Source organism: Ammospiza nelsoni, chromosome 5, assembly GCF_027579445.1.
Source record: "Ammospiza nelsoni isolate bAmmNel1 chromosome 5, bAmmNel1.pri, whole genome shotgun sequence".
NCBI lineage: Eukaryota > Metazoa > Chordata > Aves > Passeriformes > Passerellidae > Ammospiza > Ammospiza nelsoni.
This window is the reverse complement of record NC_080637.1, coordinates 50,042,880-50,067,756: the sequence shown is the minus strand read 5'-3', so window position 1 is coordinate 50,067,756 and position 24,877 is coordinate 50,042,880. Positions and strand designations below refer to the sequence as shown.

Genomic DNA, 24,877 nt, shown 5'->3' with positions numbered 1-24,877 from the left:
GCATGTTTGTAGCGGTGCCGTTCCGTCAGGGGGGAGGGGGTGGTGGTATTATGGTTTGGCTTGGCTTTGTTTTCCTTTCCAAAGATGGGCCCAACGTGGAAGAAGGCAAGGAAAAGTTGAATTGAGAAAAGATAGCTTCTGCGGTTAGGGTGCACGACCGGGAGTCAGCAGACGCAGGTTCTATTTCTGGCACCGCAGCAAAACTTCCTGATGTCGCTGGGCAAGGCAGCTCACGCATCCCCAGCTCGCCTGCCTCCCTCCCGCCAAGCAGCGGCAGCTCCCGCCCTCGCCGCCCCCCGGGCCGCGGGAGCGATGCGGAGGGGGCGGCTCTGCCGCGGGGCTGCGGGCGGCTCTGCCTCGGCCCGCGGCATCCTCGGGGGGCTCCGCCTGGCCCAGCGCTCTCTCCCGCAGCCCGCCCGAGAGCCGCCCCCGGCCCCATCCTGGGGCTCCTTTGTGCGGGGGGCGGGGGGCGGCCGGGCCGTGCCCCGGGGGGCGGGCGGCCCGCGGCGGCGGCCCGGGGGGGCGGGCGGGCGCGCCGGGGGAGGAGACAGGCGGTGAGGGCGGCACAAAAGGGGCTGCTGCAGCCCTGCCCGCTGCCGCCGGCGGGGCTCGGCTCGCCGCGGCTCCGCAGCGCAGCGCAGCGCATCCTTTCCCGCGGCCGGGAGGAGCTGCCGGGCCGCTCCGCGGCGGAGAAGGAGAAGGCGGAGGAAGGCGGCGGGGGGCTGCGGGCTCCGGGCTCGCCTCTCGCCGCGGCCGGCGCCGAGCCATGCCGGGGGGCGGCGGGCGGGCTGGGGGCGAGCGGCAGCCTCGCCCCGCCGGGGGCCCGGCGGGCACCGACTCCGCGCCGGCCGGGGGTGAGTGAGCGAGCGGCTCTGCCGCGGGGCTGGGGCGGCGGGCAGAGCGCGCCCCGGGGGAGCCGCCCCGGGGCTGCGGGCAGCGGCGGCGGGACCCCCATCGGTCCGTCCCCCCCGCCGCCGCCGCCACCTGCAAGTTGTGCCTCGGCCCGGGGGTGCGGCGTCATCCCCTGCGAGCGCTGCCGGAGAGGCTTCCCCCACCGAGCCCCCACCTTCGCGCTCCTTATTTATTTATATTAGTGCTATTTTTTTATTCTCTCTCCCCCTCCTCCCCACCCCCCCATAATCCCGGCATCCCCTGCTAGGGAGCATCGGCTGTGGGGAGGAGGGCGGTGATGCTGCCAGCCCCCTGCCCGCAGCGGAGGGCTCGCCGGGGATGGAGGCAGCCTCCCTCCGGCCGGGGCACTGCAGCGAAGGCCCATCTGCTGCCCGGGCTCGGCTTGCGAGGAGGGCACGGGCTGGGGATGCGTGCCAAGCCTGCAGCAAGCGAGAAGGAGTAACAGGAGTGCGTGCGTGGGAGGGGAAACATCCATACAAATAAATGTGTGTTGTCAAACGTCCCCTGTGCCCTGCTCTGTCTCCATGTCAGATGGCTGCAGGTCCTCTGGTCGGGGCTGGCCGCAGAGGGACGCGGGCACCCAAGTTCTCTCCGCTCGTGCGGGGCTCTGGGGTTGTTTGTGGGCTGGGATAGCTGTGTGTCCTACCGGCGTGACACAGGCTGGCTGGTGTACCTCAGTCTTTGCAGAGTTTTGCTCCCTGGGCGAGCGTGACAAGGTTGGTGGGGAGCACGGCATCTGCTGCAGCCCTGGAGCTCCTCAGGGAGGGAGCGTGGCGCGGGATGGAGAGAGGCTTCTCTCAGTGCCTCAGCTCGTGGTTTTCCTTCGGGGATTTCCACACGCTGTGTTTCCTCCGGCCGTGCCTGAGTCGCACGGGAACCCCGACTATTTCCCAGAAATGATGCTGGGATCTTGCATTTCTCCTCTGCACCCTAGGGCAGAACGTCGGGGTCAGGAGCATGCCTGCCCGGTCTCCAGAGCATAGTGTGTGTGCTGAGCACCTCTCCTTCAGTTAATTCCACATCTCTCTTCTTGAGTGGGAAGTTCAAGCCTGTGAAAACACTCGGTGGCACCCTTGCTAACAAATATGACTTGAGTCACCAGGAACCCCCAAGCCTGTGCAAACTGAATTTCAAATTCCTGCATGCTCTTGCCCCTGTGTCCCTCACCTTGTCAGGGTGTGAGTCAGCAGGAACTTTTCAAGTTCCTTCCCCAAAGGATGTCTCTTGTGCTCTGTGGGTCCCTCCTGCAGCAGTGATGTTGAGGTCCAGCTGGCAACTGTGATTTAGGAAGTTCCTGTTGCTGCAGCCTGGCTGCTGCCAACTTCTCAGAGAGGGGCAGAAATCAAGCAGGATCTACCATTCATTGCTTGATCCTCAGGCAATGGGAGACATCTCTGAGGGGAGGAAGGGTATGGGTGTCCCTAAGCTCCAGCAAACCTCCATTTTGTAAAGCCCCTCTAAACAGAGCTCTAGCACCTGTGCTTGTTTCAGCCCAGTACAGTGCTGGGAACGTGTCCTCCGAGCTAGAGCGGGAGAGGAGCGCTCCTTTGAGCTATTCCTGGGGAGGGAGTCTCCAGCCTGCCTGTAGCACTATAAAACAAGCAATGAATGAAAGCCACGGCAAACTGCGGAAGAGCAGCGAAGCTGTGGCTCCTCTACTGCGTGTAGTAAAAGTCCCTCAAAGATTTACAGCTCCTCTGCACTCTCAGGTGATTTTGCAGTAGGGGTAAGAAATCCACTGCAAGGTATAGCATTCCTCTCTTGAGGACTCAGTTATACCTGCATTGTTTATTAATGCCCTGGATATGCCAATTATATCCTTAGGAGAGGGGATGGATTCAGGCTAGCTGCAGGTGTGTTTTCTTGCCCAGATCCTAATTTGGTGGCCCGACTGCTGCTTTTTGTCTAGTATACTTCTGGTCCTAGATGCTGCTGTGGCTCCCCTCCATTGGAAGTGCTCTCCACACTCTTGTTTCCAAAGTGGTTTTGGTGGCTGAGTTGCCTGCCTGCTTTCCTCCCTTCCTGAAAATGCTGCTAAGATTGGAAAAAAAGTTGCCTGTGTGGCATGCAGGGATTGTCTTAGCAAGGAGGTCAGGAAGAGCAGGTGGAAAATAGTGTACTTGCGGGAATGCTAGCTTCAGTAGATGCTCACAGCTGTGAGCTTACCTGGAGCACTTGTGCCCAACATGACACAGGGATAGCTGGTCTGGAGGCTTGCTGGGGGTCATGGTGAGCACAGAGCCTGTTGAACCTTGGCCAGGCCCATGGCAGACGCAGACACTCAGTGCTTTTGCCTGAGGAGCGTACCTGTGAGATTTGTGTACTTGTGGGCTTCCTGCGTGCCTTGTGTTTACCTTTCTCCTTCTCCCACGCACATCTGGCTAAGTGCAGTAGTGTGACACTGGGGCCTGCCAGATTGATGTAACATGCTTACTGCATGCCTTTGAGGGAGGCCTGTGTGACAAATGTGGGTGGCTGTTTGCTGGGTGCGTGTAGCAATGCACATGGGTCCTGCTGGATGCACTTAGCATGGAACTTTTGCTGATTTTTATGGCTGCAGTAAAGGTGGAGCATGTAAGCAGTCATGGGTATGGCAGTTGTTCAGGGCAGTGCACATAGATGTTGTTGTGCATGTTCAGTAGGTGAAGGGCACCTTAGGCTAGACAAGTTCCTCTCTGTGCCTCCCGTGCTTTGACCTGTCAGCAAGCAGAGATAAACTCTGTCTCGGGGAAGGGTTTGTAGCTGAGATTTCAGCTTGTTGTGTCTGAGCTTCCTCCTCTCCTGAGAACAGCATCTTTAGGCTGCACCTGCTATCACAAATTGACACCCCCACAGTCCCCAGCCTCTGTGCTGGATCATAAAGGTGGAGGAAGGAGGTGGGGGAGTTTGCTGATGGACAGATGGGGCAGGCTGGGCCAGCATTCATTCCTAATGGTGATTAGGCTTTAGGTGGGGTTAGTTGCTCTAAAATGAGTCCTTTGTACATTGTTGGAGTCTGTGACCCAATCAGTGGGATGTAGCTGGAGGAGGTGGTGCTAACGAAGACTGGTACAGCTGTCAGTAACTCTGGCAGAGAGGAGGGCGAACTGACTGGTACAAGAGATGCCTTCATGGCTTTGGGTCAAGTGGAGGTGCCTCAAAGGGCTGGTTCATGTTACCAGCCCTGACTACAGAAGCAGAAGAGTGTGGGTAGTTGTGCCCACGTGTTTTCTGCTGCTGTCACCCATCAGTTCTGCACAAAAGGTCAGGCTGCACTTCACTAGCACCAAATGCCATCAGGACACTACAATGAAACATTACAGTGGGATCTGAAATCTGGGGAAGGTAGGCACGTGGGGCAGTGCAGTCTAGGGGGATGTGGGGAGTCTTGGGAATGCCTGCTGTTCCCAACTGTGGGTGTTCTTGGAAAGGTGGTGACACATCTGCAGTGCAGATGTGAACCAAGCTGTCGAGTCAGGGATGCAGGCTGGCCTTGAGGAGCCATGACAGAGCTGCATGGAGGGGCCAAGCCTGGCACGGTGGGCAGTTTGGGGTCGGGTTTGGGGTGCTGTGATAGCATTAGGTGAGTTTCTAGCAGGGACTGGGCTGTGCCACAGCAGCAGTGCTGGGTGGGGTGCCAGGACCAGCTGCTTGTGCCAGGGACCAGGGCAGAGGTGCTGTCACAGAGCTGCTGAGTTTCCCCTTCTCCAGGGAGAAATGCTGGAGAGAAATGCTGTGTGCTGGAGTAGTGGAGTAGGATTTACAAAAGCACTCTATGCCTGCATCCCTGTGGAATAAACTCTGGCTTCATATCTGAGGAAGGCAGAAACACGATTTGTTTACCTTTTTTTGAACTTCTTTGTGTTCCTTGGCATGCAGACCCTTTACTTCCCGAAGCTCTTCCTGAAGTACAACAGGTACCTCCTGCTCCTCAGACCTCTGAACACCTGTAGCAGGGTGGGTGTGTTTTTGTGCTCAGAAACTGGCTCAGTAGAGCTGATAGGTGACAGGGAGTGCAGCACTGCATTTTGAGGTTTCATCAGGCTGGCTGCCTTACGAATGGCAAGGGCTTGTTGTGGAGTGGTGGTTTTGGAAGGGATTATTACCTGTTTTAGGACAGCAGGACTTATGTGAGCTGCTTGCTGTTGAGGCCTTGGCCTTTTGTACCGAGATAACCCCCCTAGCTGAGCAGGCAGCTTGATGACCTCAGCTAAGGCTCCTTGTTTCCCCACCAAGGGGAGTGCCCACGTCTGTATCTAAACAGGCTTTTTCCAAAACATCAGCCATGGCTGTGGGGTATGACCACACTGAGCACTGACAGAATTCTTTTTCAGCCTGCAATGCTCAAATTGCAAGCAAGAGGAGAGGTGGATGTGGCTGACTGGAAGAGAGAAAAGCAGAGGGGGCTTCTCTTCTTTCTGAGGATCATCTCTGTCTTGTGTTTTGACAGAATTTCTCTCCAAGGACTTTGAAGTAATCTATTAAGCTTCTTTTAATTAGGTAAGCCCTTACCTAGAGTAGAAGAGTCTCTTGTATTTCCCACACAGGGAAACTGAGGCATGGAGCAAGGCTGTGCTGTGCCCAGTGGCAGTCACAGGGGTTGGTCAGGAGAGCAGCAACCAAAGTGCCATGCTCCCTGTACTTGCTTTGCTGCTGGCTGTCTTGGAAATCCTGGAGGACAACTGGGTGGGGTGCTGAGCCAGAGGTTGTCCATAACTTTCTAGTGATCACTTGGGTTCTGCAGCCCTTTTCACCACAGGTATCGGCTCCTTCTTGATCTGCTGCCTAATCTATAATCCCAGCTTCCTGCTGCCTTTCCCTCAGAGAATCCTTCTCCTTTCAATGAGTAAATCTTTACAGGTTGGGCTGGGGTTAGGAGGCAGACACGAACTCTGTGCTCTCTTCAAGACTTTGGGGTCATTTTTATCTTGGGATATTGCTGCATGTCTCCTGCCTGAGGCAGGTTGAGAGGAACACGGATGCAAATCAGCCCCGCTGCACAGCGGCTCGCAGCTGTGAGCTAAGCACAGGTATCCCCTGGCTTGGCATGCAGATACAGGGCTGGACAGACAGCCAGGCAGACAGCATGGCAAGAGTCCTGACCAGGAGCCTCTCTCCTAGATGCTGAGCCCTTTAAGAAGGGGAAGGTAGGCTGGAGCCCTGAGATTTTAAGCTGGTTGTGCTGAGGCTGAAGAAAGGGCTCCGGTAGTGCTTTCAGCTCTTCCTTGCTCTAACACAGACCCTTCTAGCTGGGCAGCAGGGAAAAGGAGGAGGATGGAGGCCTGTGCAGGCTGAGCATGGAGGCTGCAGCAGCTAGGAAAGGTAGGCTTTTGGAAGAAGGATTTGGCTGCAGGGGCTGAGGGTGCATGGTGCTCACTGTGTGTGAGGAAGTTGTGTTTTTGTGGAGCTTGTGGCATGAGGGCTGGCTCTGAGGCAGAGCAAAGGGCAGGGTAAATGAGGAGAGCAGTGCCCTGGAGTGATCAGCGTGAGCTGCACTCTGTTGCTTAATGACCCCATTTCCAAGGGAAACTTTGGAAGCCCTGATATTCAAGGAAGCAGGATCTCCTGAAGGCAGAAGACTGGGGCAGCAGAACTGACTGTATTTCTCTCTGCTTTCAGCTTAGCCTTCCTTGTGTGTTATTTGTGTTAGCAAAACTCTTCTTTCTTTACCACTCCAGAGGGGTTTTTTGTTCCCTTTTCTCCTTCCCACCTGCCCCAGCAGTCCTTTCTTCCCTGCCTCACTGTGCCAATGCTGTCCAGCTGCAGCTTTTGCCAGCTAATCCGATCCATGGAGGCAAGACCTACTGAGCAGCCTTGCTCCAAGGGGACACGATTTTCTACACTTGCTGCTGGGGCCGTGTGAGGTCTCTGGAGAAGAGGTGGATTAAAGGAGCTGCTGTTTGCCCATCAGCCAGCCCTGTGTCCCCAAATCCCTCCTCTCGTGCCGTTGCTTGGTGCAGGCCTGGCTGTGAGCTAGTGGCCAGCGTGCTCTCGGATGTGTGCTACTGGCACCAAGCCTCTGTGGCCTCAGAATCCCTGTCGAGCAGCAACTTCTGGAGGAAGGGTTGACCACACCTGCATGCAGCTTGGCCGGGGGTACGATGGGATTGCTTCTGCATAATTTAGCTGTCTCTTGAATTATTTATAGTGCAGTTGTGCTCTGGAACAGAGTCTTCTCGCTTCCCGTGAGCACTGGGGGGGAGGGAAGGGGAGTTTGTCAGGCATCCAGAGTCTATCACTTAGTGATGAGGAAGTGCAGTGGGCTTCCTTTTTGCCTGTGTTTGTTTGCATATGGCTCTGTGCAGCCCTGAAAATGCAGGTCTGGTTTCTGTGTCGCTCAGGTGGGTGATACTGCTGAGCATCTCTGTGGCTTGGGATTGTGTGAGAGGTTCCTGAGTTCAGAGCCTTGTCTTTGCAGTAGAGACTGTGTCAAGCTGGAGACAGTCAATCTGGTGCTTGGATTTGGTCCCTCACTCAGTTACAGTGCTGGAATCTTCTGGACTGTTCTCTAAAATATTTAGATGCTTGAAAGCATTTTTCTTCTTTCAAAGACCCATCTTGTCTTGCCAAAGTGTTTTTTAGATTTGTCATGACACGGTCCATTGGACTGTGCACTGGGTAGACCAGGTGGTTGAGTAGCAAACTGTGCAGCTGAAATTGCCATCACTTCTCAGTGATTAAACCCTGAAGAGAAGCTGACTGGGACAGTTTGTTACAGGCTCTTGCAGCACTGGACCATCATGGAGATGAGCTGGGTAGCCCAGCTATGTACGGTTTAATGCCCTTTGTCCCTCTGCCCCACTGTGGCAGGTGGGCTGTTCTCCTTCTGCCCTGCTTGTCCTGTTGGCTTCAGCATGACCACAACTCCCCTCCTGCACTGCACGTCCTTCTTGTTCATGACCGATTTTCATAATGAGCTCACACATAAATTCGGTCTTTCTCCTTTCCTTCCTTTTTGACCTGTTTGTGGCAGCTGACTTCTCAGAAACACAGTTCAATATAAATGTTTGTGTTACTGAAGACCTTAAAGAGGAGGAAGAGGGCTGAGGGTGGTGAAAGAAAGAAGCTGTAATCAAGTGATTGTGGTACTAAACTGCTCTGCCTGTTGTGCGGTTCAGCAGAAATGCTCAGCTTCCCTGTTTTTATTTGCACGGTGTTCAAGTGTGGCTTTTGTGTTTGGGGCAAAGCTGGACAGGTAATCACTGTATGTTCCCTGGACAAGCTGTGCTGTCCCATCTTGCCCTGGCCTGGTTCTTGGTCTCATCAGCCTGAAAAGAACCCATTCTTTCAGCAGATGGTTTTACCTCTTGTCAGGGGCATCACCATCTGGCTAAACACAAAATTCCTCCTCATCCTTCTCAAGAAATAAGGTAACCTAAAGGAAGAATGTGAAGACAGGTGATCCCCAAAACTGTGTGATGTCCAGGATGGCATTTGGTTTCGCTGATGAAGACAAACTTTCTCCTTCTTTTCCTGTAGACCTGCTCCTAGTTCTTTCTGCTTGGAGTAATCTGGAGATCAGGGTACTGCTTTGCTTAGTGAAAGGGAATGTTTGTGCAGAAGCAGTAAACATTTTGTTGAGACCCAGGCCTGCTGCAATGCCTGTAAACAAGGTCCAGTTGTCTGTGGGAGGCAGAAGAGAGATTTATGTGACCCTGAGTTAAGTGCATTAGGAAGCTTTTGATTTCATTCTGGGAAACTGCCCCTTTTCGCGGTACCATATGCCTGTTATCGGCACAGAGCTGTGACTGCAGAATTGATTCGTGGGGATTAAATCCAAGGGGCTGCAATGCTGCAGTCAGAAGGATAACACAAGCAGGAGGCTGTCTCTGCAAGGCAGAGCCCCCTTTGCCCACCCCAGAGGTGGGAGTCTGGGCTGACTTACTCCTGCCTCGGGGCAAGGCACTGAAGAGCTCTCTGCCTCTGGGCCCTTTCTGTCTGAAAATAATAACAAAGTGAAGTGGCAGCGGGGGATCCAGGCAGCCCTGTGTCGAGGTCTTGCCTAAGTCTTGAAAGAGGAAATGAAGAACAAAGGCAGAAGAGACAAATAAATAAGGGTCTGTTCGTGGTCCAAGAAAAATTCCCATGGGCTTGTGTAACATTCTCGGGAAGATGTGACACTCCCTGGGCTGGAGTTAGTTTTTGAGAAATGAAGGGAAAGGGGGGGAAAAAGGCGAGAGAGTGAGCAGCGGGGGTTGGGGAAGGGGAGGAGAGAAGGAGGGAGAGACATTCTAGAGAAACCTCTCTGCGTGGAGTCAGGTTTCTGGGTTTGTTCCTGGTGAAGAGGGGTTAATGCTCTTTGCATGGGATTGGCTGGTCACCAGACATTCAGAGTGCAGGGGGATCCGGGGGCTGCCAAGCAGGACCCCTGTGGCCTGAAAAGGAGGGGAGGAGGGGAAGGAAGAGGCTCTTCCAAACAGTAATAGATCGGCTACTGTGGGAAAGTGAGCGCACTGCCAAACCCCAAGTAGTTGGTGATGGATGGGGGAGGAAAGAGGGTGGGGATGGAGGGCCAGCTCTTCTCCTGGCCACTAGGATCTTGCTGCTATTCCATGGCTTCTCTTTATTTATTGTCTTCCTGGGGTTTAATTATTCTGCTCCTTGATCCATCTTGAAGACCCTTTATCCTGGGCATGCACAAACAACTGCCACCCGCTTCAAAAATAGCTGGAGTTAACGTGGTTTCTCCTGCCTGCGTGGGTCTGTGTGCTTCACCCATCACCATGGCATCAAGTGTTTCTTGCCTCTTTCCTCTTTTAAGTGCCTTGCTCTGGGCTCACAGGGCACACTTCACCTTCCTCTGGGCTCTTCAACCTGCATTTCCCTGTTGCTTGGGCTGTCACACAGTCCCTGCTTTCCTTTGCAAAGGGTTTGCGTGCCTGATCTGGCGTGTCTGCCACGTGCTCCTGCTCTTCACCCATGGACCTGCAGGTCTGAGGGTAATCTGGACTGTTCATCTTGCAGCCGTTCTCAGGATTTGTGGCTTGTACTCTCCTTGCTTGACCTGCCTGGAGTGCCTGCCAGGATCTGCATTGAAAGCAGTTGCCTGCTGCTGCTGGTTCTTCCACTTCCTTCCTTGAGATGTGCTCCTTCTCTGATGCTGCTGGGAAGAATTAGTGAGCTCATGGGGGTTGAATGGGGGCCTTGTTGGAGATTTGGTTAGATGAACAGTGGCTACAGGTCTGTAATTTTGAGTTTCTGAGGATGTATCCACATCTGTGTTTTGATCAGAAGTGAATTGGTGAAATAATTTAGAAAGTTTCTGCTGGTCATCTGCTTGTTCCCATGCCTAGGCGTTTTCTTCAAGTTTATTTTTAACCCAGCTAGATCTGCTGCTGATATGGCTGTAAAAGCAGACTTTCATGTGATTGACAACTTGAATTCATACAACTGACAGCTGAGGGATGGGTAAGCTGTGATGGTGGTGAGTGAGGGGGGAGAACCTCTGACACCACAGCCTGTGTTGTCACGTGCCTCACTTGAAGGCTCTGCAAGCTTTATTTGGTTTTGACCTGTCCTTCCTAGCAAGGCACCAAGGGAGATCTTACATGCTTGTTTGATTACCCCATGGTCTGTCTGAAGACATAAATTGCTTTTTGGTGTAGTGTTGTCCCTTTTCCCTTTCCTGTTCCTCATGATGGAGTATCTCCCTAGAAGAGCTAACCAGCTGTGTTTTGCAGTGACTGACTGCTGTGCAGCTGGAGCAGTGAGCAGCAGCAGCCCTGTGTTTCTCTGGGAGAAGGGCCTGGCATCCTGGGTGAGGGCAATGAGCAGCGCTCAGCTCGCCCTCAGATGTGCAGAGAGGCCCAGCCTGGGAGCCAAGAGGTGACATGAGCTCCAGGGCCATCCCAGCACGCCTTGTGGAAGCAGATGTTTTGAGGAGGCAATAAGCAGGGCTGGGGAAGGGTTCTTCCAGGATATCAGGCAGAAGTGAGGGAGGGAGGTGCCTCTTCTCCTACAGCACAAAGACTCAGACTAGTGACGCTAGGAAATTGAAGGTGCAGCTTCTGAGAACCTCTGAAGGATTAGAGTGAGCAGAAGCATCTCTGAAGCAGTGGAAATTCCTATGGTGAGACTGGATTTAGCCAGAGAGAGGAGATTAGCTACAAGGGAGCCCAGCATATCTGAAGGATGCTGAGAAGAATATTTGATTGATTCCAGTGGAGTTGGAAATCCAGCTTAGTTTCCTTTAGTATGCAGTACTGCACTCTTGTGACGTCCATGTACTTCTTGGATAAAATTAAATTGGTGTCTTGTAGGCCATTACTGGATTTCACTAGAGTTTTCTAGTCTTTTCTGAGATCTTCTTTTGAAGTGGGGGTTGGAGAATTAGATAATTATGCTGCTATTAGTAATATGGTAGCTACAGTAAGAACAGTCTGAGTGGAGGGTTTTATGATGGACTCTGAAGGTGTTCAGATGTTGTTCTGTTCTGCTGACTTCTGGAAGATCAGTCTTGAGACAAAATCCTGTCAACAAAGACCACTTTATCTCCAGGTCCTATGTGTTCTGTGTGGAGGGTTAAGAGCTGCTTTGTCCCACAGTGTGCAGCTGTCTTGTTGCAACTGGAGGTGTAGCATCTGAAATGACCAAGGCTTAGTTCCCTGAAAGGCAGGAGGAGACACTTGAGGGAACAGTTGGAGGTCCATGGGAAGTGTGGATTCTGAACATACTGTGCTTGCAGAGGTAAGGAGGTGAGCAGATACAGCACATAAAAAGCTGGAGGCTTTGTGTTGCATCCATCTTAGTTTCTGTGTGCAGCAGATAGCAGCTGCTGGTGTGGAGCACTTGGGTCTCCTAGAGGGATGCATAAAAGAGATACTTGGTTTGTTTGTTTTTTGACTGTAGATGCTGCAGGTGTGTTGAGACTTAGCAAGGTCTTGCACACAGTCTGGAGGCTTGTGGTTGACATGTACATCATGTACCTGTCCTCCCTGGGAAGGGGAGGCAGTGCCTTTCTTTGTGCTGTGCTGTCACCCTTCCCTGGCCAACCTCAAACCTTAGTTTTGTGTAGATTCACCCTTTAGCTATTTTTTTCCTCAATCTGGTTTTCTTTCTGACTTGATAAGACCTATTAGTGGTGAGTGGATGGCAGCTCTGGGGGGCAAATGACAGTCATGGTGGCACACTTTTGAGTGGTTACCTTACCACTTTTCTTACCTGTCTGCAGAATGGAGGGAAGGTGCTTAGGAGAGAGCCTTGCTGTCCCTCAGCCTGACCTTGCTTGGGGAGTGCCCCTGCTGGATGGCTCCCTCCAGCTGCTTGGGCTGGCACCAGGTCAGTGGCACCTTGTGGTCAGTTGCCTTGGGGCTGCAAAGGAAACGCAGAGTGTGAGGTATTGCTGTTTTGCATTTGCGCTGTGGGCAGCAGGTCTTGCTGAAGGACGCAGAAGAATGTTTTATTCTGTCCTTGGAACTTCCAGGGAAGCTGATACGGACTTGCTTACATTGAAACCACCTTGTGCTGTGGCTGCCAGAGCTTCTTGCTGATGTCCTTGTAGCTTGCAGTCCCTGAAAGCACCGTGGCATCCTTCATGTGAGAGATGCTGAACCCTAGCTAACTTCTGGTACATCCTGCTTCTCTCAGATCTTCTTGCAATGTAGGATAATCTCCTTTTCCTACCCTTAAGCAAAGTGCAGTCCTGCTGTGCCTGAACTTGCGTGAGTTGTTGACAAATACTAAGTTTCATGGTTTCTCCTTCTGTGGATGTTTGCAGGACAAAAGTAACTTGAGATTTTTAGAGTGTTTAGAGGTACTGTGGCTCTGATGCCTGCTTGGTTCCTGTGCTTGAGGATGGCAGGTAGACCTTGTACTCCAGAAATGTGGAGCCTGTTCCATTTGTCTCTAGCTGGAGCAGAGAGAGTTGGGCCCTCTGTGTGGAGTGGGGGGTGGAAGTCATACTGGGTTTTTAATCTGCCATGTGAAAGTGATTCTAATTTGAATTGCTGCTTTGTGTTGAAGTGTCTGAGTGATCTGCAAATATGTTACTGCATGGGTGTTATGGGATAACTTTAGGCAGAGGAGATGAGCATTATGGTATCAGGGGAAAACCAGAAGCTTCTGCTCTGACTTGTTCTCCACAGCTTCGTTTTCCCTGTAACCATGGGAGAGGTCTAAGGAGTCTGAGTCCCTTGCCCTAACAAGATGGGGTAACAAGCCTGTATCCAGCAGCCTGTTGTGTGGCCTCTTGCCAGTGTTCTCCAGAAGAGAACATTGGGGCTGGTGAACTGCCAGCTCTTATCAGTGCATATCTTTCTCTCTGGATTCTTGAAAAATAAGTGTGTTATTTCAGGATGGTATAAATCAACTGGTCACTGAAATGACAACAGGTGCCTGGGGATAACTCACATGCATAACACTTCTAGCTTTTCTCCTTTTTTGAAAGCACTTCCCCTGCATGGTAGAGAAAGAACTTCAAGCAAGGAAATATCAAAGGGGTCCCTAACAAAAAGAAGCTTTCAGCTTGTCTCTCCAGGACTGTGTGTTGCTGAAGCAGTCTATAACTGTGCACTCCCTAAAGAGCTTTGTCTTAATGGAGCTGACTGTCCATACTACTTCAGGCTTTTTCTTCTACTCGAACATTAAAGCTTTTCTTGCTGCTGACAGCAACTTGATCACTCTCCCAGAGATCAAGTTGACTTTTCCCCCCTTCCTCAGTCAAAATTGTCAGAAGGGAAATACCTCTTCTTGCTGTTTTCTGTGTTCCTGGTCACTGATGGCTGCTTTGTGTTGGAGCAGCTGGGCTCTTCTGTGACACACTGAGATATCTCCCTGACTGGCACCTTCTTTCTCATTTCCACCACATGTAAATATTTTGGATGGGGAGGGTGGGGAATCCTCCCTTGCTGGCCTTTGTCTCCAACGAGCTGCCACCAGACACGCCTTTCACTGCAGGGCTGATCAGAGGATATGGGAAGGGATACATGATTGATGGTATTTAGTCTTGACTCACCCAAGGGTGCATGAGTGTTCTCCACTCCCTGGCAAAAGAATCCCTGGCATGTGAGAATGCCAGGGAAGAGATTTTGAAAAGGACACACCTTGCTTCTTTGCTTCCCTCCCCTCTTCCAGGAGGGGTTAGGAAATGGGTTTGTGTTCCCACTCCCTAACAAAACCAACTGAGCAGTGACAGTTGCCTCCTGGGCCATGTCAGCAGGAGCAGCAGAGGGTACTGCAGAGCAAATGCAGAGCAGCCAGGGAGGGCTGTGCCCCCCAGCCTGGCACAGGAGCCCAGGCAGCCCTGCCCAGAGCCCCTTGTGCCTGTGGCTGGAGAGCTGCAGAGCCACATGCTGAGCCTGACAGATACTGATGTGTGCTAATGGCAAGGGAGGAAAATCTGCTTTGCTTCCTAAAACCATGCGTCCTGCTATGTTGACACGGCGTGCTACATCTCAGAAAGCAGAGCAGTTTGTTGAATGTCAAGAGTTATGGCTTTTTGTCTGGGAATTTACTGTGGCATGCAGAGCATCGTCACAGCCATCTGAGAAGGTAATGTGCCTTGTGTGATTCCTTCAGCCCTTGCCTTCAGCCCTGGGCTGGCCCAGGGGAAACTGGCTGCATTTGTGTGTCCTGTAGGACCTGGAGCGAAACCAGCATTACCTGGGAGTCATTGGGCTTGCTGTGTTGGAGCAGGCCAGCTGTTCCTCTTGCCCTGGTTTCAGTGTCTGAGAGAGCACCCTGATGTCTGGAAGTAATGCCTTGGAGAAGTCACAGGACACCTGGCAGGAGAAAGCTGTACTCATTTACCAGTGAGGGACACTTTCTACTGACACCCAGTCACTGCTAATTTAGTGGGAGTTTGGCTTCCTTGTGCCCTTCTCTTCCCCACACTTCAAGACGGACTGAAAACTGGTGATGTGTAAGGAAAAGGCACTGAATATTCCTCTATTTTACAAGTGATCTTGCTGCTTCTGCAAGGCATTAACAATCTCAAGGAAAAAAATCAATCATGGACAGAAAGAGATACTCATGGCGTTTTCTGCAGCCCCTTGTTTTGCCCACATGAAGAAAGCTTGACAGCAAGCCCCAAGATTATCTTTTATGACTTTTAGCAAGAATATCCAGCCCCTTAATGGCTGGGCCACTACAAAGGTGATGTCCAGAGCCAGCACCCTACCCTGCTGCTGACTTGTGTTGTGGCAAAGTATATCAAAACCCCTACTAAACATTAACCAATAGAATCGAGCTCTCTTTCCTCTTTTCTTGTTTATTTTTCTTTCAATTTTTTCCCCTCCCAAGGCCATGGTGTAACTTTTCCACCAGCTTCAGGGTTGCAGTCCTTCAGTCAGAGCTTAATCTGGGACTCCTTGCCCTGCCACCTAATCACTGGGGACCATGCCAGTGCATGGTGACTTCCACTAAAAATGTGACTGCCAAGTGAACAGAAACACTTTGCTGAGCTGTAAGGTACAACTTTGGACAGCCCCTCCAAAGTCCATGTCAGAGCCATCTGTGGAAAGCCAGATATGTTTCCCTTTGGGTAGTTGCCATCTGTCTAAATGCTTTATGGCTTTTCACTTCAGTATTAAAGTCTCCTCAAGTTACTCAATAACACACTTTGCTGTATTTTACCTAATACCCTCTGAAGTGGCAGGAGCTGGTTGGGTTCTTCCCTCTGCTCCCACACCTGCTCACATGTGGGGCAGCTGCCCATGACCCCCAGGAGCAGGGACTGCCTCCAGTGAAGGTGTTGCTGGCACCACTGTGTGCCAGGTGAAACCTTTATAAGTGATGGTGCCTCAGGAACTTTGGCCCTGCCAGGGAGACTGCACCAGGGAGAGAAGCACCAGAATGGAGCATGTGGAGGGGGTGAGATGGTACGTGTCACATGTGTGGGGATTTCTGCCTCTTTGTCATGACAGCCTCTGCCTTGGAAGCTACTTTTAGATGACCTTTCTCCCATGCCTGCTTTTCCCCCAACTTGCCTTTTCCTAAACAGCAGGTGATGAACACCTTTTCTACCTTTCCTTGGTGAAGCACTGTGTGAGATTAGTTTTTTCTTTCTTTTTCCTTTTTTTTTTTTTTTTTTTTTTTTTTTTTTGGTCTCTTTTTTCTGAATTGTAGTCTTCAATCGCTTCTCTGCCTGACAGCATCTCTATGTTCCCTGCCTGGACTGGAGGAGGGGAGGTGGTGGAGGGGAGGATGAAGGCAATGCCTCATGTTGTTTGGAGGGAAGGGCTCTGCACCGCTGGCTTCTTCCTGGCCTGACATGGATCCATCATGATGGCACAGTATTACTGGCAGAGACAGCTAGGCATTTATTTTTGTCACCTTGATGCAGATGTAGAAAAACCTCAGCATCTGGCCTACAGAAAGTGAAAAGCAAAATGCAACATATGGAGATACAGTGGACTTGAGAATCACAGGTGGGAGAAGAGTAAATGTGACAGGATCTTAATTTTATTTTTGTTTTCCTGTCCTCCATGTGAACTTGGGTAGTATTTCCTAAGAACAAGGGTGGTTTTTTAGGGTGTGTGTTGTACAAATATTGTAAAGATCTGGAGAGTGTAGGCTGCCTCTGGCAGTCTGACTAATGATCTCGGTCTTTTAAAACTGCCTCTGTTGTGCTGGTCATGTTTCAACCATGCCCCCCCCCAACTCTCTCACCCTTCCTGGGCTTTTCATTTTCTCCCAAACCCCTGGTGATGCACCTCTGAGGAGGTTTACATTAATTTAATTTCTATCAGTGAGTAGAGGCAAATCTGCCATGCGCGGTGAGTTCACTAGATCATGAATTCCTGTTATTCTGGATTTCCTGTCTTTCTACCCCATTGCCAGTGCCTTTCTTGTCTCTGTGGATTTATGAGACTAATCTAGCAGAGGTTCAGCTTGGTGTAGTCCAGCTGAAGCAAAAGGCCCAATGAAGATGGCAGGGGGTGGGGGTGTAATTCCTGGAGTCAAGTCTCTAAAGATGCATGCTGAATTTGGACCAGCATTTCTCCCCAGCCTATTTTTCTAACAGTGGTAAACTTTCTGCACCTCAGTAACTATTAAATGTGACTTTCCTTTTCGTGGCTCTTCCGCAGGATGAAGATGAGACGCCATAAACTCTTTCTGACTCTCTGCATGGCTGGTCTCTGCCTCATCTCCTTCTTGCACTTCCTCAAGGCCCTTTCCTATGTCACCTTCCCCAGGGAGCTGGCTTCACTTAGTCCCAACCTCGTCTCCAGCTTCTTCTGGAACAATGCCCCCGTCACGCCTCAGGTCAGCCCTGAGCCAGGGGGTGCAGAGTTCCTCCGCACACCCCTGTACTCCCACTCCCCCTTGCTCCAGCCCCTGTCTCCCAGCAGAGCCAGCGAAGAGCTGCACAAGGTTGAGTTCGTGCTGCCAGAAGACTCCACGGAATACTTTGTCCGCACCAAAGCCGGCGGCGTTTGCTTTAAGCCAGGGACCAAGGTGTTGGAGAAGCCACCCGCGGGCAGCCGGCAGGAGGAGCGGGCGGATGGCGCGGCCTCGGGGCGGCCGGCTCGGAAGCCGCTGAGCGCCGGCGGGGCCAAGCGGCGCAAGTGGGTGGAGTGCGTGTGTCTGCCGGGCTGGCACGGCCCCAGCTGCGGCGTCCCCACCGTGGTGCAGTACTCCAACCTGCCCACCAAGGACCGCCTCGTGCCGCGGGAGATCCCCCGGCGAGTGATCAACGCCATCAATGTCAACCACGAGTTCGACCTGCTGGACGTCCGCTTCCATGAGCTGGGAGACGTGGTGGATGCTTTCGTGGTGTGCGAGTCCAACTTCACGGCCTATGGAGAGCCGCGGCCCCTCAAGTTCCGCGAGATGCTCCTCAACGGCTCCTTTGACTACATCCGCCACAAGGTGCTCTACGTTTTCCTGGACCACTTCCCGCCCGGTGGCCGCCAGGACGGCTGGATTGCTGACGATTACCTGCGTACCTTCCTCACCCGGGACGGCATCTCCCGCCTCCGCAACCTGCGCCCGGACGACGTCTTCATCATCGACGATGCTGATGAGATCCCGGCCCGCGATGGCGTGCTCTTCCTCAAGCTCTACGATGGCTGGACGGAGCCCTTCGCCTTTCACATGCGCAAGTCGCTCTACGGCTTCTTCTGGAAGCAGCCGGGCACCTTGGAAGTGGTCTCGGGCTGCACCATGGGCATGCTCCAGGCTGTCTATGCTACCGACGGGATACGTTTGCGACGCCGTGACTACTACACCATGCCTGGCTTTCGGCAGTACGAGAACAGTACAGGACACATCCTGGTGCAGTGGTCGCTGGGCAGCCCCCTCCACTTTGCTGGCTGGCACTGCTCCTGGTGTTTCACCCCAGAGGGGATCTACTTCAAATTGGTGTCAGCCCAGAACGGGGACTTTCCCCGCTGGGGTGACTATGAGGATAAACGAGACCTCAATTATATCCGGGAGCTGATCCGGACTGGTGGCTGGTTTGATGGTACAATGCAGGAGTATCCCCCTGCTGACCCCAAGGAGCAGATGTATGCTCCCAAGTACCTGCTCAAGAACTACCAGCGGTTCCGCTACTTGTTGGAGAACCCCTACCGAAAGGTGGAGGGTGCTGGGTGAGGCCACTGGGTGAGAAATCAGAACTTCACAACAAAGGGAAAGAGTCGGGTGTTTTCATCTGTTCCTTCTTTTGTTTCCTTTGTTTATGGACAGGGTGTGCTGTTTCTATGGGCTCTCTGCCCTCCCTCACTTCCTGTTCTTCTTCCCTTCATGCCAGGGTGATGCCTGGGAACCCAAATTCCTCAGTCACATGAAGGGAGACCTGGACAGGAGGAAGAGAGATGTTGAGAACCCGCTCTGTAGAAGCATAAAGACTTCCTTGCATCTTCTGTGCCTCTCCTGCTGGCTGGAGGGAATCTCTGCAGCCAGCTGGCAGATTTTCCTCTGGGGGAGGCTGAGAGGATCCCATGGGGAGACAGGACAGCTGTTCCCATCCACCCTCATCCTTTGTGAATTGGAGCAAGCATAGATGCAAGCCTGGGCTGTTTATTGAGCGTGTGAGTCAGCAGGCACAAACTCTTGTGAGTGGTTGTGTGTGCAGATGTGTGTCACTGGCATTTTTTGGATGAGTGAATGTGCAAAAGCATCTCAGTGTGCTTTTTTTTTTTTTTTAAATACTGCTATATTCCAAGGGTATTTTGGGGAAGAGGAATCCTTTGCTTTCAAGGTGTCCTTCTCAAGATGCAGCCCCTTGCACAGGCTTAATGCATTCTGTCCTGGGCTGGATCTTGCCCCAGTACTCTACCAATCCTGGAGCAGATAGCTAGGAAGCAGAGGAGAAAGCTGGGTTTGAGGGTTTTTTCTGCTCATTTTTCCCCCTGCCCCCACGACGCTGCATGGACTTGTCCTACAGAAGCCAGAGTGTCTTCCCTGCAGTACAGGCTGCTGTTGGGGCTGGGATAAGCTGTGGGGGACTCAGTCAGATGGTGGGAGTGTACGTTTGCAAGTGCATGGTTACCTGTGTGCATGAGTGCTCACATGCATGGGTTTGGTGTGCACCTGGGTGTTTATTACCAGTACTGGGGGGGAGGAAGACATAGTGGGGCTTGGCTGTGTGTGCTTGCAGAAAATGGTGGGATCCAGAAACTGTGATCTCAGTGTTGGCATGGATGATTTCTTGGGCAATTCATAGGAGAGGACCAGGGATAGCATTGGCTCTGCATAGCAGTGCTACACTTGTGGGACTGTTGCACGCCTCTCTGGCTGCCTCTAGAGCCCCACAGGCTGTGCCTGTAGCAGGGCTGCTCTTATACGTGCTGGCTACTCCTTCTTACCACGGGGTAATAAAAGGGAGTAGAGATTGTTGTGCGTAAACAAAGCCTGTCAAGGCACAAGGTCCATCTGTCTGTCCTTAGGGTGTAAGGCGGCTCATGAAGAAACAAGCTGTGGGCCAATTCTTCCTGGGGCCAAGAGGCTGTTTGGGGACCACAGTGCAATCTAGAGTGTGTGCAGCCCACATCTGCAGCCTGGGCCATGCAGACTAAGGCTGTGGAGAGGAGAAGGAGTTTAGGAGTGTGCTGGTTGCAGCTGGTTGGGCTGGTGTCTGCTCAGGCATGGGCAGTGAGGACCTTGCCTGCTGTTGTATTGGGTTGTTGAGCTCACTGAGGAGGCATATTCTTGTCTCCACCCTTACCACCACCCTTCCTTAGCAGATGGCTTGACAGGGTGCCCAGAGCCTGGGTCATAGTGGGCAGAGGGTGAAAATCATAATGAACTTGCTCTCTTAGCCTTGCAGTGGAAAGACTGACTCATGCTCCAAGCAGAAGTCATGGAGCAGGATAAAGAGGAAGGCGTTGGCACAAAGAAGTGTGGCCCTTCTGGCCAGCTGTTCTAAAGCAGGAGGGTTTTCATTGCCCTTAATTCTATCAGGGTTCCATGGTCCTGTGTTGCCCAGCATGTGCCACCCTTGTGCTTCATTCCTACCTATGTCTCTCTCTTTTTTCCCTTCCTAGTTCCCTCTCTAGAGAAGAGAAAATTGTCAACAAAACCAACTTGCTTGCCTAATAAGGCAGAGACTGCAATAAGAAGATGAATGTCTTTTTCTGATCAAATGGAGATGCAGTTCACCTTAGCTCCTTCCTCATGTTGTGTGCCATAATGCTTCCTTAGAAGAACTGAAGGAACCTCTTTTTTGTTACCGTTTTTGGTTTCTTTAAAAACACTGTTCTCAGTTCTGTCGTGCCTTCCCCACAGGCAGAGAAGCCCCTTTGGGAACTGGGTAGACAGACAAACTTTGCTAGGAGAATGCTTTTCCCCCAAAGGGAAGTTGTGGCTTTAAGTCCAGACTGATTGATGTAGCAGGAGGAACTCCTGTCACAGTGATGGGGTTCTGGTGCTGAGCAACTGTGTGGAGGTCTTAGGTGTAGAGAGATGGTAGAGAAGTGGGGTCCCAGCTGAGGAAGGAGGAGCCTGTATTGAGCAGGATGAAAGCCACAGCACTGAGGATGTAGCACAGGGAGAAGAGGCTTTCCCCAGGGACAGCTGGAGGAGAGCAGGTGTGTTGGGTCGTGCAATTCAGCAGCAGCACAGTATGGAAGGAAGAAGCCATTTCTCATTTTTACTCTGAGGAGGGAGCCTGAGGTCTGCTCTTGGACCTTTTGGCTTTGCTTTGTCTCAGTGGTGATAACACAAGGTCATTGCCAGGCTTTGCTGGAGACAGAGGAGAAAGACAGGCCAGTCTCTGCATGGGTGCTTTGGCAGCACCAGAGCCCCACTTGAGCAGGAGCTCAAGTTCACATGTGCTGGGACTGCACCTCCTTATCTCCCACAGTGGGAGCAGCTTTTCCTCTGATATCAGCCCTTCCCTTCCCATGCATGGCCATCCTTGGGGATTTTTAGTGCACAGCAGTCATGTTTTCAGTGTTGAGGTGTGGCCTTTGTCTCTTGGGAGTTTAGCAAGCCCACAGCTGCAGTATCTGCTTCTCCCATTCCTGATCTACAGCCTGTTGCTTTCCCTCCTCCATTATTTGTTCCACCGTTCTGCTCTTCTCTCTCTGATTTGTCTCCCTTCTGCTCCCTTGGGCTGGAGAAGAAGGTATTGCTGGAAAGGAATGCTGGGGCTCTTGAGCAGAACTCCTGCCCTGCCTGTCTCCTGGACTTACTCACTTCCTTATTCTTAGGAAATTAAATTGAAACCAGACTTCTCTTGTAGTGGGAGGAAGGGGCTTTACAGATGAAATGCATTCCTTATTTTTTCTCTTTCTCAAAAATTGTTTAAGCATTTTTTGATTTAAGGCCAAACCAGTCAATGTTTGTCTAATTTGTCTGGCTAACTCTGTGTTTATTATCCTTAGGGAGCTAGAGTGCTTGTCATTAAAAATCTTCCTTCCTGTCCCTGGAGGGAACAGACACTACTAAGCTGGCTTTCACACGGTGATTTTTCAAGGTGGTGGCTTGCCCTCTGCTCAGCCTTGCCTGTGCTGCCTGCTGGGACCTCTGCAGCCAGCTCCAGGTGGGACAGCCACCCCTCCAGGCAGCTGCCACAAGAGGGAAGTCAAAAGTAAGTGTGTGTGTGTGAGGTAGTGAGAGGCAAAGCAGGGGGCAGGTTTGTGTCAGATCCTTGTTTCCTAGGGCTGGACTCTGAGGTGAGCACTGATGCTCCTTCATTTTATCTGAACCAGGTTCTGAGATTTGAGAAGGGAAAGACCAAGAACATTGTCCTGGCACTGGGCTGGAGCTGGGATCAGACTACCAGAGCCTGATGTCTGTGGGTTGTTGCAGTCCATGGGGGCACTGGGCAGTGAATCCTGTTCTCTTGGAGGGAAAACATCACCAGCCTTTTCCTGCAGCCCTCTTCAGCCTTGTGCTTTTTCACTCCTAAAGCCTTTTTTACCTTTGAATTGGTAAAAAGAGGGCCAGGAAATAGGTGAAGCAGTGTGTGGCACACTCAAGCCTTGCACTTCTTTCTGCCTGTCTTTGTGCTTCCCACCTAGGAAGAGATTGTGTGCCTATGCATGGCTTTGGACTGGAGAGTGCTTCTTCCTCTTTTGCCCCAAGGGAAAGGAAGGACGTGGGCTTTGGTGCACCTGCAGCAGCTGAGCTTGCTGAAGCAGAGGGAGTAGGGCAGGTTAGACCTATTTGCCCATCTGGGGGTAGTGCCACACCCAAGTGACAGAAAGACACGGTGATTTTGTGCCTGTGGTTGGTATGGAGGATGACATGCTCAAGCCCACTCTTGCTGTTGCTTTCTCTGATCCCTGTGTCCTGCTGAGGTGTTGTGCTTGTGCTGCCCAGGCCAACCTACTCTGTGTCTCTGTGACAGGTGAACAAGGAAACCCAGCTGTCATGGAGTGGGAGTGTCAGAGCAGAATGGGTGTTCATTCCCCTCTGCCTGCCTTGCTGTTTCCATGTGGGATGGGGTGTCTTCCCCTCCTCAGTGTCCCTGGGGCTGTGTTCCTGTGTCCCAGCTCCTGCTGGCAATCTCTGTGGCTGCTATGCCTCTGCACTGTGAAGATGCTGTCCAGGGTCACTCCTGGTTCCATGGGTGAACACTGGTGGTGGAGAGGGAAGGGACAGCTCGTCCTGGCTCCACTGACCTCTAACCTTGGTGAGAAAGGAGGGAAGTGAGTGGGAGAATGGATCCTGTATCCCTCCATCATTGTGTTCTCCCTACCCTCCCTAATCCCCTGATTCCTGAGACATTGGGCAAACTCACTCCTGTTATGGGAAGGGAAGGGGAGCAGGAGGGTAAGGGAGTGGCAGGAGGGGCTCAGATCCAGCACTGAGAAAGAAGAACTGTTTCTAATGCAATACACTGATGTTTTAAAGCTTTGGGCACTACAGGTAATGGATTAAGAAGGGATCTGAAATACTCTAAGAATTCAAACAGCTGTTTTTTCCTGCCTCTGCGGATGATGATGTAGTATCATCCTGGAGTTGTTCCAGCAGCACTTCTGAGCCTGGGGTCCACCTGGACCTACTGCTGGTGTTGCTCCTGGAGGGGCTCCAGGACACCCTGCTTTGGATAAAGAATGCGTGGACTTGCCAAAAACTAAAAAGAAAAGAAAAAAATAAGAGCATCTGCAAAACTCCTTTCAACTCTGTAATTTATAAACAGCAAGTAATAATGAACTTTTTGTAAGGATAAATCAAATGTACATTCTGAAATCATTTTCTCTGTAAATGGTTGGATTTCATTTCACCCTTAAAGGGATGCTTAAAAGGAGGAGATAATAATAAAAAATTTAAAAAATTTACAAAGTATGAAAAGAAACCAAGATGTGTGTGACAGCTTTTATTTCTGATTGCCTGGCCAAGGGGGCTGCTTGGAAAATGGGGCGAGGGAGCTTCCTATCTTTGCAGAACACTGTTCCCAAGAAGGGAGATGGAAGAGGACTGATTCCTGATTTTGTTGTCCCCTGTCAGAGCTAATCTGCATGTTAGGTGAGTATGAACATCTAAAGGCACATGAGTGGCGAACAGTGACTGCTGGTGGCTCTCAGAAGAGCTGGTGGACATGGGAACCATCTCATAAAATGGTCCCTTGACACTATCTTTGCTCCTTTGGATGTATTCATTTTTCCAAGTAAAGCCCTGGAAACCCCAGAGCCCCAAATTAAACCTCCCACTGCAGAAATGCCTCTCTGGTGGCTGACTTCTGGCATGGTGCATGAGAGAACATGACCTCCTTGTTTTGGTTTATTTTTAAACCTGTCTGCTGTAGTTTTGGCTGTTCCCATTACTTGGTATCAAAGCCTGGTCCTGCTCTGAATCCTCCTAACCATCTGGCCTCTGCAGTGCTTTTGGCAAGGGCCTTTTGGAAGCTCATGTGCCACCTACAGCTATTTAGATTTTTACCTTTTAAAGTGTCTAATGCTTCAGGTTCATTCCTGATTCCATTTAGAGATAGTGACTGTAAGCATTATAGATTATTTTCCTCAAAATTATTAGCTCCAGTGAATTCCCTCGTCTTTCTTTCATCCATACCAGTCTAAAAAAATGTTCTCAATTCTCCTTTTGTGGAAGGGTCTCATCAAACTAGAGGCTTGTGTTGTGCATTGCTGAATGCAATTCTGCTGCTTCCCTCGCTGGAACAAAGGGCGTGAAAGAAACCTGCCATTAAAAATTAGCAATTAAAATTTTCTATTTAGAATTTTTAGCATTCTTAGTGATTACTGTATTTTTGTGCCTGAACAGGGGATAATCTAAAAATAGCTGATGACCAGCATGCTTGAAATTTCAATTTTTCAAGAGGCGAAGTATAAGCCTGTAAGCACAGACCAATGGCAACTTAGTGAGACAGTTTAAGAAATTACTTTGACTAGGTCAAAGGTTCTCCCATGTTATTTTTCTTTTCTAACACAAAATCCTTTCTGACATTTATATTATTTTAAAGAGTAACATAAATGACATTTCTTTTTGTTTCTTGTGAGGTTTTAAAAGACCTTTTTCCCTGGAAAGCATGAGCTTCTGCTGCAGGAGCTTCAAGTGCCTCTGTGAGCGAGAGGGGTTGACTCTTGGACAAACCAGTCTGGGGTGGAGACGTTCATTTGCAGCAGTGGGGAGCACATGG

The 24,877-nt window shown here is 51.4% G+C and overlaps 1 protein-coding gene across 2 annotated transcripts; it reads left to right on the top strand.

Moving 5' to 3' along the window:
- The first annotated feature begins 666 nt into the window (after window positions 1-666).
- MGAT3 (beta-1,4-mannosyl-glycoprotein 4-beta-N-acetylglucosaminyltransferase) lies at window positions 667-23,578 on the top strand. 2 transcript variants are annotated; one of them, XM_059471728.1, is made up of 2 exons: window positions 667-854; window positions 16,917-23,578. In XM_059471728.1, the coding sequence occupies exon 2, from the start codon at window positions 16,918-16,920 to the stop codon at window positions 18,424-18,426; it is 1,509 nt and encodes a 502-aa protein (XP_059327711.1). In that variant the 5' UTR covers window positions 667-854; window position 16,917; the 3' UTR covers window positions 18,427-23,578. The 2 variants fall into 2 exon arrangements, with proteins under 2 accessions (XP_059327711.1, XP_059327712.1); XM_059471729.1 differs by lacking the exon at window positions 667-854 and adding an exon at window positions 16,191-16,256.
- The last annotated feature ends 1,299 nt before the right edge of the window (window positions 23,579-24,877 follow it).

Excerpts from the sequence above, each read along its gene's own strand:
- MGAT3 (XM_059471728.1), top strand. The coding sequence starts at position 16,918 with ATGAAGATGAGACGCCATAAACTCTTTCTGACTCTCTGCATGGCTGGT.